Below are 13,539 nucleotides of genomic sequence, written 5' to 3' on the forward strand. Positions count from 1 at the left end.
CTTACCTTGTTTCCGCTTACCTAACTATTATAAGATTAACAGATGAAAATTTGATTATTTAACTCTGACCGACTCGCACCTGGCCTTCTAAATTCGGGCCTGGTCCCAATTGCTACCAACCGTCTGGAGCTAGTGCTGACTATAGCATCCCCAATTAGGGTATGTTTTGAGGCTAAAGATAGTGGGGAGGGGAAGGATATAAGGAAGAAGAAGGTTGGAAAATTCCGAAACTCAGATTAAAATCTTATTTAGGATGAAAAAAAAGAGCCTGCCTAAACCATTTTATAATTTACAATGAATTCCAGCCTTCAATACTGGTGATTAGTTCCGTGACGTCCATGCTCTCCACGCTGGACAAGGCACAGAAAGGCCAGCCGATTTTCCCGGCAGTGTTCCCCCTGCGACTGGTGCAGGAGCCCATGGGTCACTATTTCACCTACCTGGGTTCACTGACCACACCGAAGTGCAACGAGAATGTGCGCTTTATTGTTTTCGAACAGCCTTTACCTATACCTTATGGATTCGTAAGTATTACAAATGTTTTTTTTAACATTAAATCTACACGCAAGGTCATGGGGCCTTTGGAATGCTGTGTGGAGAGTCTTTTATAGCAAGGAGTGAACCTGGTTCTTGAAGAGACCCATCTTGTAGGAGAAAGAAAATTCAGAGGTTGGCAAATCACTCCACAGCCAAACGGTTTCGTGGCTATATATATAAATAAATTTATAATCTGAAAAGAATTTTTAATCTGCTCTTTGATAGAGAGCACTTATTTCAGTAATTTAGGAAAAAACACATTTTGCTTACATAAGCAATATGAATATGAATTAATAGTTTTGTCCGTATACAAACTCAATTCTTTCAAGAAAGGCACACAAATACACCATTGGATTGAATCACCGATTTTCCTAAAACAATTAAATTACTGCATTCTATGAAAGAGCAGGAGATTGAGGGTATTCCTATGGGTGCTCTACATATTGTGAACTAAAAACTATTTTTATTAGATATATTAGACTTGACAAATAGGGTCCTTAAGCAATACCCCGCTTGGTGCTAAGCTTAGGTGGTCTGGTCCAATCACACTTGCTAAAGTGGAACCTAAATGACCTACAAATTCTGACATGAATTACTGAAAAACTGAAATAGCTAATTTCCGACCTAAAATAATGGGTACTTTTCAAACAGCTTTTTTCTTGTTTTGTTTTCTAAAAGCTTGATTGTTTTTAATATTTTTAATTTTTTTTTAGGTGAATATATTGAAGAGGTACACTAATAAAGGTTCACCAATAATCAACAATTTTCGGAAAACACAACCAATAAATAATAGAATTGTATATAGGCAAAAGGCTTGACTTAATAATGGAATATATGGAGCTCGTGGGATTGCACCACCCTCCCCGAGATCTGGAATAAAAAAGAAAGAAAAAAACTAATGAATAAGAATATCAGTACAGATGTTTAGTTTATGTGGTAATAAAAGTTTTTTTTTGTTTGTTTATTATTTGTGTTTTTTACAATAAATATACAATGTTTACAAGTCATACTGTTTTAATTTATACTACACTTCCATTAAAGGCATTTGCTTGTGGACGGAAGAGGAGTGTACAATTTCGAAAAAATAATATATCTAGGTTATTAAGTAAAAAAAATACAAAATTAAAATCCATACAAATTATTGTATTTGGAAGGAAGAAAAAATATATATTATGGAGGATAAATAGAGTATAGTGGGATGATTTGTGAGATTTTCAAGTGAAACTAGGGGAATCAGTTTTTTTGTTAACGATTTCCATAAAAATATTTTTTTTATATAATATTTATTTATTTATTTATACGCCCATTGGGTTTTTACATACATAGTTCATAAAAAAATAATATTCTGAAGATTGTAAGTTCACAGAAGTAATAGTAAAAATACATATAACCATATCCATTTGACATATTATAAGAGCAAGTATATAGTAAGTGCATACAAAAATTATTTGTAGGTATAAACCTGTTGTACAAAAATAAGAATAAGAATATGCCTACTCCTAAGTTATACAAACTTAAATTAGTTAAAAAGAAATGTAAAGTTTATATGTAAATGCTAGGTAGTGGCAGCAGTAACATGATACAATACGACACATGGTGTATGAGGCCTTTGAGTTATAAAGTTACATAATATACTGCGTTTGACAGGTTGTCGTGGCCTGTTAAATCGAAGGCATTCGGTATGCCATTTTACATACATATTTTACATAGTTTATATAAAAAAATATTGTGAAGATTATAAATATAGAATAGTAAAGCAATAATATAACCTTCACCATTTGACATATAAAACCAAGCAAAAAGCAAATCTAAACATGATAGTTTGTAGGTATAAGCCTGTTGTAAGAAAATAAGAATATGCCTACTTCTAAGGCATAAAGACGAAAATTGTTGATGAAAATGTTAAGTTTATATGTACATACTAGGTAGTAGTTGTATTAACATAATATCTATGCGACACATAAAAGCTAGTGTATATATTTATTCATTCATTCAATTATCTATTCACGAACTAGCGGGCTCCATAAGCCAGCCAGTTCGTAAATTAATAAATAAATAAAAATAAAGTAACATTTTTGCTAAATGATTACAGTAATTACATGTGAAATAATAATGCAGTTGTAGTAATTGCAAGAAGACTACATCTATTATCGTGTCAATCTTGAGGAAATAATTCAATAAGAGGTGCAATGTTTATTGTTTTATTTTAAAAGTTCTAATATATTGGTTTTAAATTTGGAAACCGATTGGAAATGATAGACATCGATTGAACTATATTTCTTTCCAAGTGTATGAAGCCTTTGAATTGGAGAGTTAATATTATATAGTTAATAGTTATAGTTCAATATTTGTTTTTTATCATTAATACTTATAATTTCTTCTGATAATTTATTAAAGAAATGCTTTTCTTGGAGGGTATAATGGTGCTTGGCAAAAGAAGTGTGTAGTTTAGGGCATGCAAATATATATTCAAGTCTGGTTCGATTTTCAGCTACTTTTTTTCTCTTCTCAGTGGTCAGAGCTGTCGACAAGGACATGTCGACAATCGAAAGGACATGGGTTCAAGTCCCGTTGGCGTCATGTATCTTTTATCAGGAAATTTTCCAATGTGGATGAGTGTTTCAGGCTAATAATTATTGCTTATAAAAATAATTGTAATTTTATCCGATGTTTTCAGAAATGAGCATGTTTGTCGACAGAGGTTAGCGTTTTACTGATGGTATTTATTTCAAAGGGGATGACATATGTTTTTTCACTATTTAACGACAGAAGGTTATCGTTAAACCATATTTTTAGATTATTTATATCTTCCGTGGATTTTAAATTAATATTTTCCCATGTTTTTTCTTTAACTATAAGGACTGTATCATTAGCATAAGAGACAATTTTTCCATTTAATGGTTGAACAAATATCTCATTTAAATATAAAATGAAAAGTACCGGTCCCAGAACTGTGCCTTGTGGAATGTCAAAATTTGACTTTTCTTGGTCGCTAGTCGTGTCATTAATTTTAACGTATTGCGGGCTTATTTCAAATAACTTTCTATTCACTGGGCGGCTTTATCGTTGATGTTATTAGATTTTAGTTTTTTAATAAGCTTTACCTTAGGACTTTAGGACTATAAAGATTCCCGCACATTTATTGCCTTCATCAAGTGCTGAGTATATAAGTGATCTAACATTTGCTATTGCATCTTGTGTGCTCTTTTTTTACGAAGCCTTATTCAGTTCGGTGTAATATTTTATTTTCCTCCAGAAAATCTACAAATTGTTTTTTCACAATCTTTTTAAAAAATTTAGCTATATTCGATATTAGAGATATCGGTCAATAATTTGAGACATTTTGTGGGTTACCAGTTTTAAAGATAGACGATATTAGAGATTTTTATAATTTGTGGGAAATATGCCTTTGGTCAGACTGAGATTAATAAGGTGATTAAGAGATGTAAGTACAACTTCATAGTTTTGAGTATTTTTACGGGGATATGGTCAAAACCTGGAAAAGAGCCGCCTTTCATATTTTCTATTATATGTTGTACTTCGGATTCAGTAGTTTTTAAAAAAACGGATATTGTATTTCGGTTTTGTGTATTACTGGTTGCGGGTTTAGGCATGTGTAGAGGCTTAAAGATTTTTTCAGCGAGGTTATTTCCTACTTTAGAGAAATAATAATTAAAAATGTTTGTTGTTTGTTTAGGGTCTCTGGATACATCTATAACATTATTTTCGTGTTTAATATATTTAATAGTATTATTTTTTCTCTTGTTTTCGATTGAATAGTTTACCGTTTTCCAAATAGCTTTCAGATTGTTTTCTGAAGTAGAAATATATTTTTTTTTAAATAGTCGTCCTTACTTTTTTTAATGAAAGTTGTTAATTTATTTCTATATTTTCTGAGAAAGGTCTTCGCCTTTTATTATTAACACTACAAATATTTTTCATTTGGTTTATGAATAATAAAATATTTTATTCGTGTGTTCTGTAAATGGTAATTACATGATAAATGTGTTCATCAAGTTTTATTTCAATTTGAATGCAGTTAGTAAGAAATAACTGGTTTTCTAAAATAGTGACAATACTGAATTTGATCTGAATGAACACTGCAATTCCGCTATTCTTATTAATGTTTATTGTTGTCGAGATGTAATTATAGTTTGGTAGGTGATAGGCAGGTGATTCATCATTTTTGAAAGTCTCTGTTAACACTATGCAGTCCGGCTGAATTTTCAAATTATTGATTTTAATAATTAACTGAAATTAATCAAATTGCGGGATTTACTTCGAATATTTTGTTGAATTATTAATAAACTGTTTAAATTGGGGGGAAAAATCATTACATGTATCGTTATCATTGCTTGTACATTCGTATTGCCGAATTTTGTAAATATTTTCTAATTGTTTTGATATGAAATCATCCATTTTAAGTTATTATGGTGGATGGTTTATTTATGGGTAACATGAGTTTATTCCGAATCGTAATCGATTTTTTGTTTACCAATGTTTAACATGTAATTTCTAAACGTACATTTTTCACTATTTGGTAGATCATCGGTTGGGTAATTTAGTTTTTTTCTTTAGATTGGAGTCCCAACAGTTGGCACATTTGGGGTGGCGGTCCAGAGATTTACATTCCCGGTATTGGTGGTCTTCGGCGCAGTGCATACATCTTGGATTCTTTGTTTTATTTAGGAATTTATGTGCAGTATATCCAAATTTTAAATAGTGGTAGCATTGTGTTAAAAGATGGCAGTCTTTGTCGTATATTCTGAAAAATCCTAAATTTACACGTTTTTTCTTTATGAGGAAGTTTCTCATAATTCCGTTGGTTTCCACAATTATGTTATGACACTGTTTTTTTTTTGGTCTCTGTCATGGCCTTCATCTGACATATTTCTAGATTTTATTGTTCCATTATTTTAATGTCTTCATTTTGGGAAATTAGGTTATCTAGGAATTCTTCCTTGGAATATTTCGTTTCAATACCTTTAAAAATTACACATGGTTTTTTCTTTGGTATTTCTTCAGCCTTTATGTCGTATTTAGAAATTTTGTTGATAAGATCTATCGCCATATGCGAAATATTTTCCATGATAGAGTTTATTTTCTTGGAGATTTCTATTATAGTTTCTTTCGTGATTCTTGTTAAGCTGTCCTCGAATAACGAGGTCATTTCGGTTATTTCCTTCTTGGTTTTATTGATATACTCGTGAGAATTGACTTCTTTTTCCATTTTTTTTCCACTGTTACTTATTTACAAAAATTATAATAAAGATTATAAATAAAAATTAATTTTATACTTCGAATCTCAACGTGTTAATGCAGCTAGTGTACAGGCACACACTTCTTTCGTCTGCCAGGTAGCAGGTCACACTGGACATTAGGGTGTATCGATTTTTAACTTTTTTTTTTGTTTTCAAATTCCAAGTTGAGAAAAAGTTGCTACTAGGTACCACAACTTACCACAAAAAGTTTTGGATTTTTAAAAAAATGTTTAGGTCTCCCTCACAAGGCCTAAAGTTTTGATTTTTTTCAAAAAATATCCAATTTTTTATAAATTAAAAAAAAATAAAATCGTAACTTTTGTGTTTATTCCAAGTTAAAAAACAGTAATATTAGGGCATAAAAATAAGTAAGAAACGATTTTTTCTTATAAAAAATGGATTTAAGGTCTCCCGCACAAGCCCTAAATTTTGTTAATTTTGATGAAATTTTGTAATTTTGTGTACATATATGAACCATGATATTTTTATAAGTTTAAACCACCGGAATTAATTGTACTTTTCTTACAGAAGGCATAAAATGAGTTCAGAACACAAAAGTTACGATTTTATTTTATTAAAATAATTTTTTTTTTATATTTTTTGAAAAAAATTAAAGCTTTAAGCCTTGTGCGGGAGATCTAAACATTTTTTTAAAAATCCAAAACTTTTTGTGGTAAGTTGTGGTACCTAGTAGCAACTTTTTCTCAACTTGGAATTTTAAAACAAAAAAAAGTTAAAAATCGATACACCCTTTCACCCTTCAAGGGATGTTCTAGGACATAATTTTAAATTATGGAGAGAGGGAAGGTGAACTTATATATTAATTTTGTTTAAATTTGCAAATTTAATGGAAGATATGAGTCAAATTCAGACTTAGAAGAGATGATATATTGAATAGGGGGAGGCAATTTTTAATGAGGCTTAATAGAAGAGAGGATATTGGTTAAGAGAAGGACAACCAAAAAATATGCGATCTTAAGTTCCCATTTCTAGACCACAGAATGTAGAATCTGAAGAGTCAAGCACGTGAATTTTAATAATGTGAGAATGAACGGAACAATGGCCGTCTGTACAAGAATCCTCTTTCGAATAAGTTAGGAAATTTCATTTTTAGAGATATGGGGAATTTTTGAGACCACGGTTTTGATGAGATAGTCCTTTCTATTGAGGCATAGCAGGCTCTTTTGGATTGACTAGAAATGTTTCAATGCTCTTTTCTTTCTATTTGAGAGTGGAAAATAATGTCAGAGAGGGGAATGTCGGCTACGAGGGTAACAATCGGGTTAGATGCTCTTTGTTTTGCCAATTAATCCGCAATATCGTTACCCACGAAGCCAACATGTCCAGGAATCTAAATCAGTGGAATTGTTTTTCCAAAACTTTGAATGGATGCTACCGACACTCGAATAAGGCATGCAAAGTGATCATCAGTATGAAGAAAAGGACTGGATTTAAGTTTTTGGAGGTGGATGAAAAAACGATTGTCCAGTATTTGGATCCAAAATTGGGTAATTTGTTCGATTTTAGGATTGAGATGATTATATGAAAACTCCAGTCATCAGGCATTACAAAACAATACAATAACAATACGTCAACTCACCAAAGATCAAATGGGAAAATAATCCACCGACTCACCGATAAATCCTACTGATCCCTCAATATAAATATTTAAAAAATCTTTCATAATCCTAAATGTATTTAAAATGATTGATTCTCTCATTTTTATATGTAATTTTTTTAACAGATCTAATACGGCTAAATTTTCAATGAGAGAAATTTTAAATTATTACTAATATTATTTTAATTGAGACTATTATTAATGGAAGATTTTAGTTAAGATAGTTAGAAGAGGTTTAGAATATTATCATTACTATTTTTGATTATGCAATAAGGTATACCATCTCTATCAGACCTGGAGATGAGTCATTGGCTGCTAATAAATATTTTTTAGCTCAATTAGAGAGAGTGGAAAATCTAGCCAATGATTAAAAGTAGGAGAATTGTATATGAGAGTTATTTCATCTAAGTTAGGTACAGAAGAAATAAGAAGTTAAAGAAGTATTCATCTATCCATATGGAATGAGATGCTCAAGGAGATGTCGAACTAAAGGAGGATCGAAAACTACGAATCATACAAAAATTGAATTCCGAAATTTAAGTGTTTGGATACTGACCTACAGAAGTTGTACAGCCTGGATCTTTTGTTACCTCAATACTCTTTTGGCATTGGATTCGGCGTTTTTATATTTAAGATAATTCTCCATAGTCGTGTTTTAACGTTAGGAAAACGATATGACTTTCCGAATTCTTACTACCTTAGAACTTTCCTCCTTCCATATGTTTGAAAAGTGATGGTGATCGGGACGTGATTACTGGAGCAAGGGTCGGGGAGCATATGGAGAGATCCACTGCGCTGGAGTTTTTGTTGCGGCGTGAGATTCTAGTAAAAGGTCCATCATTCAAAAGGAAAAGGTTAGATTCATCTAGGAAATCCATCACACTTCGACTATCTCGTTCAGAGAAAGCAGAACCAAACCTGGGGAATGGGCATTGAAATCACATAAAGCAAAGAAAGGAGGGATTAGATGACGAACAATTTGCAACCAAATTTGTTTATTGAATTAGGATGTGGAAGGTGATAGACTGAAATAAAAAATGTGTCCTTTATTTTAGCTGCAACCATTTGGAACTCAACATTGGGGGTTCGATTTTATTTATTGGGAAACATGGAAAGGATATATTAATAAAAATGGCAGCACCACCGCTCGTACCATCTGAGCCATCATTGTAGAAAGTTGAAGAATAAGTATATTTTAAAGAGAAGAGATTGTCCTTCAAAGGTGATGACGACAGATTGGGAGGGTTTCCAGGAAATATTGCCCTCATAAGAGTCTTTGTAATAATTTAGACTCCTGGCTTTTATGGGATTGCCGATAATGCCGTTATTTTGGGGCATTGAGAGTGAAGACAGAATTTCTGCAATGGACAGATCGGTCGAGATACCTCTTTCCAGGCCCATGCGAGTAACATCAAAAATTGAAATGTAAGGCTTAAATATTTAATTTGATGATATGAATATGTTAATAAATTTACTGGCGGCTGACCCCGTGAAGAATTCTACGGAGATACGTGATCGACCTTCGATTTTTACACCTCCAGGCTTTATTGAAAGATTCTTGCTATATGATAAGAATTTACCAAATTCAAGACGGTGAATGGTTTTACTTTGCTCGGTTTTTTGAGCATATACTAGGTACGGGCCACGGGAAAGAAGAGAATAAAAATTGGTTGGAGGAGGTTGAGGAATTACTGATGAGGACTGTGAAATCGAAGACTAGTCGAATTTATTGGATAAGAGGGGCTAAACCTTGTTATTTTAGTTGAAGTTAGAACGACAGGTTCACTGTCTGAAGTATTTTAAAAGAAATAATAGTTTATAAATATCCAGAAATCAGCGGCGGAAAGTAACTCCTGGAAGATCAGGGGAAGAAGAATCCTAAAGGCACAAAACACTACACTTTTTTAGGGCTGTGAACACAATAGGCGAATCAAGAGTGGACTGCAAAAATTAATTGTGAACTTTGGAGTTGACACAACTATGGTTGGAGATGGTGAACATGGAGTAAGTAAGGAATCCAAATTACCCCTTTGATGTTTTTCCGCTTACCTAATTTTGGAACAAAATTTACAAACAAAAAATAGCCCTGGTACTACATATGAGATCAATAAATACATAATAAAAATTAGAAGACGCAAACACACCGGCTGTCTTTTGGATACTAATAGTCACGGACTATGTTATCAACAAAAAAATAAAGAAAATTATTATGAGACTCAAGTACATTGGCTATCCTCTGTGTATTTATCAAAAGAAGAACAAAAATGAAAATAATTATTTAAAAAAAATGAAAACCAAATAAGCATATAAATAAAGCATCCTAGTACTGATGGCTCTATGATAAAAATATTGCTGATTGTTGAAGTTAAATGAGTTATTCTATGGGCAAGGGACATAATTTAACCGCTGGACGGACAATTATGCCCTTATTTGTTTTGAGTGTGCCAACTCGAACAATATCATCTTTTACCGGATGAACTGCAATAATTCGCCCTTGCGTCAATCAAACGGTGGGAAATCGTTCGTCCTTGACTAACACTAATTGACCAATCTTTAAAATAGGTCGGTCGTTCAACCATTTTGCACGTTGTTGCACAGTATTAAGGTACTCTACATTTCAAAGACGCCAAAAGTGTTGAGACATCTTATGTATGTTTTGCCAGCGACTTAATCGGTTTGACTCAGTATCGGACAGGTCATATTCGGGAAGTCCCAAATGGAATCCTTCTATCAGAAAATAGCCAGGTGTAAGGGCATCGACAATTTCTGGATCGACCGATAAGGGACAAAGAAGGCGTGAATTTAGAATAGCTTCGACTGTAGTTAGAAGCGTGGTAAACTCCTCAAATGTTAGAGAAGCATCACCGACAACTCTTACTTAATGATGCTTTACCGATTTGATTCCGGATTCCCACAGCCCACCGAAGTGCGGACTTGCGGGAGGAGTAAATGTCCACAGAATGCCCCTTTGGGCAAGGTAGTCTGAAATTACTTCACGTTGAGGTGAAGAATGAAAATATTTGAATACCCAAGTTAGGTATCGTTATTCACCTACAAAATTTGTGCCGCAGTCACAGTAGACCTCGGAAAACAAACCCCGTCGATTAGTAGGTCAGGTTAATGAAATCATCAGTTTAGAGATCTGTCACGACCTCAAGATGCAATGCCTCGGTAGCCATTCAGATAAAAAGGCATAAATAAGCCTTGGTGGTTTTAGCTCCACGACGTTTATGATCCTTTAGCAGAAAAGGCCCACCAAAATCGACGCCTACACGAGAGAAGGGATGACTAGGTTGGACACCAGAGGATGGCAGATCCGCCATCATAGGTGGATGTGCGGTGGCCCTAAACTTGTGGCAAGTGACACATTTTGATAACTGGGATCGAATGATGGTACGACCGGACATAATTCAATATTTGCGTTGAATAAGAAATTTGAGTGCGCGGTCCGACATGAAGATATGCGCGGTAATAGTAATCAATTAACAACCTGGTCAAATGAGTAGATTTAGGTAGTAAAATGGGATGTTTACTTTCGGATGGAAGTACAGAGTTTGTTAGCCTACCGCCCACCCTGCGAATACTATGGTGGTCAATAAAAGGTTTCAATTTTTGAAGACCAGAAGAACACATTTGATTAGAACTTAATAGAATAAGATCGTTATAAAAATATACTTCCTGTTCGAGTTTGATCATCTTCATGAGTGCGTTATCAAGTTCTTCAATAGTAAGTACCGCATGGTTCAAGCTCTGTTTCGCCGTTTGGGAAACGTCAGACAGACAATTTGTTTTAAACCTAAAGATCTAAGCAATGACTTTCTTTAATTTTGATAATGAGGAATGCTTAGCTATAAAAGAAGATGATTTTAATTCTACACTAAAAACGGTAGGTTTGGGGGGTTGAATTTCCGGTAATTAACTTACTGGAATGGATGGACGCCTTGCCGTAGGCCAATCCTCGAATGGATTATGGAGCCATGAAGGACCTGAAAGCCAAGATCTATATTCCGTAAAATGAACGGCAAGGGTACCTTGGGACCCATAGTCAGCACTGTTATCCTCTGAAGTAACGTGGTTCCAAATTGCTCCTGGCGTATTGTCAAGGATCTGAACAACACGGTTCACGACGAAAATTTTTAATAAATGTGGTGGCGTCTTGAGCCAGGATAAGACAATCGTCGAGTCAGTGAAGAGAATAACATTTTCAATTTACGTGGCAAAATGTACTGACAACAATACATTTTTGATAAGTTTTGATAGCAGCACAGCTGCACATAACTCTAATCTAGCGATTGTTAATGACTTTAAAGGTGTGACCTTGGATTTGGTCATCAACAAGTGGCTGGAGTTATCATTTTGAACAACTTAATATGTCACAGCGGCATAACCTAGTTGGGATGCATCGCAAAATCCTACGAAAATACAATGACTATCTAGGGTCGTATGGTAATGACGTAGGATTTGTAAATGTTGTACCAATAGAAGTTGTTCCACAAAGCTTCTCCACGTGGAAAGGATGTGGAATGGAACTTCGGAATCCCAGCCCACATTCAACTTCCACAATTCCTGCATAATCCTTTTTGCAGTGAAGATTACAAGAGACAACCACCCTAGCGGATCGTATATCCGAGCAAGGGTTGTCAATATATACACGGTGTCCGGAAACTCGTAGTACAAGCGGGAAACTGGAGAATCTACACCACATGGGGAACCCAAAAAAACATAAAGTTTTTTGATTTGAGCATTTTCAAAAAAAAAAAAAAAAAAACCAAAAAAAAATATTTTTTGGCTATTTTAGGGTTAAAGTTTTTTCTGGTGTTTAGGGTTGAATAACAGATGTTTTAACCCTGCAGAGCAGAAATATTTTATGATTACACCGGGTTAAATGAAGGGTGTTTTCAAAATAATGCTTCAAATCTGAGTTTCTTCATTTGTTTTACTTTCAAATAGTTTTAATTAGTTGGGTACTTTGATCTTCAGTAATAATTTATAAGAATTTGATTAAAAAAAAAAAAATTAAAAAAAAAAAACTTCAAACTCGATTTACTCGATAACGAAAGCTCAAATAAAAAAAAAATATACTACAAAATCGACTCCAAATGTGATGTAGATTCACCAGTTTCCCGCTTGTACTACGAGTTTCCGGACACCCTGTATATTTTTCATACATATTAAAGTAAATATTTTTTTTCCGATAGCCATTTATCACCATATATTTAACCTTATTTATAGACTTACATTGCTTTACGGTGTCAGGTAATAAATTAAATATCTTCATAAATAATTGTTAAATTTGAATAAATTTTGACAGAAAAGCTGGACACAGCTTTTGAAAGGGTAAAGTTGGACAACGTTAGACAGAGTTCTAAAAAATTTACTTTTTTCGTAACCTGATTCCGTGGTCCTATTTTTTTTGCTATACAGGTACCGAACAAAGAATCCCAACGGTCGGGAGCCAGTTAGACTGTGTCATCCTAATTAGCAGAATATTATGTGGCTGGTAGATATAGGCAGAAGGTAAGGAAGGAAAGTAAGTATGTGGGAAGTACCTTCTTAGCAACATAATTAGATCGAGTCACTAAACACAACTGTTAAAATTAAAACTGTGTTAAATTTATTTAAAGATTATCTTAGAAATAGAAAAATATGTACCAAAATAAATAATACTTTTAGTAAAACAAAGAATGTATCTGCAGGAGTTCCACAAGGTTCCATATTGGGACCTACACTATATATAATTTATGTAACTATAATGAAAAAACTTTTCTCTTTTGTTAAACATTTTGTATTTGCAGATGATACGGCATTGGTCATATCACATAAAGATCTAAAAATTGCAATTGAACTCATGCAAATTGACTTTAATCAACTTTGTAAATGGTCACATGATGCAGGACTATTAATAAATGCTAAAAAAACCAAAGTTATGCATATAAGATCACCTAATGCCAGATTTCAATTTAATCCTAATATTATTTCTCATAGTTTTAATTGCATCCATAAAAATATCCCGACTAATTGTAAATGTGAAAGCTTAGAATTAATTACAGAATATGTCTATCTTGGTGTTACAGTAGATTGCTTTTTCAAATGGGACAAACATATTAAAAAAACCTGTAAAAG

The 13,539-nt window shown here is 33.3% G+C and overlaps 1 protein-coding gene across 1 annotated transcript in view; it reads left to right on the plus strand.

The window, feature by feature from the left end:
• LOC149423063 (carbonic anhydrase 2-like) overlaps window positions 1-1,544 on the plus strand; it is a 40,105-nt gene extending 38,561 nt beyond the window's left edge. The window contains exons 9-10 of the mRNA XM_089632446.1: window positions 306-524; window positions 1,251-1,544. Of these exons, the coding sequence (XP_089488572.1) occupies window positions 306-524; window positions 1,251-1,355 (324 nt within the window). The 3' untranslated portion in view covers window positions 1,356-1,544. The remainder of the gene's footprint in view (window positions 1-305; window positions 525-1,250) is intronic.
• The last annotated feature ends 11,995 nt before the right edge of the window (window positions 1,545-13,539 follow it).

Source organism: Hesperophylax consimilis, chromosome 6, assembly GCF_061612785.1.
Source record: "Hesperophylax consimilis isolate HC1 chromosome 6, BYU_Hcon_1.0, whole genome shotgun sequence".
Taxonomy (NCBI): domain Eukaryota; kingdom Metazoa; phylum Arthropoda; class Insecta; order Trichoptera; family Limnephilidae; genus Hesperophylax; species Hesperophylax consimilis.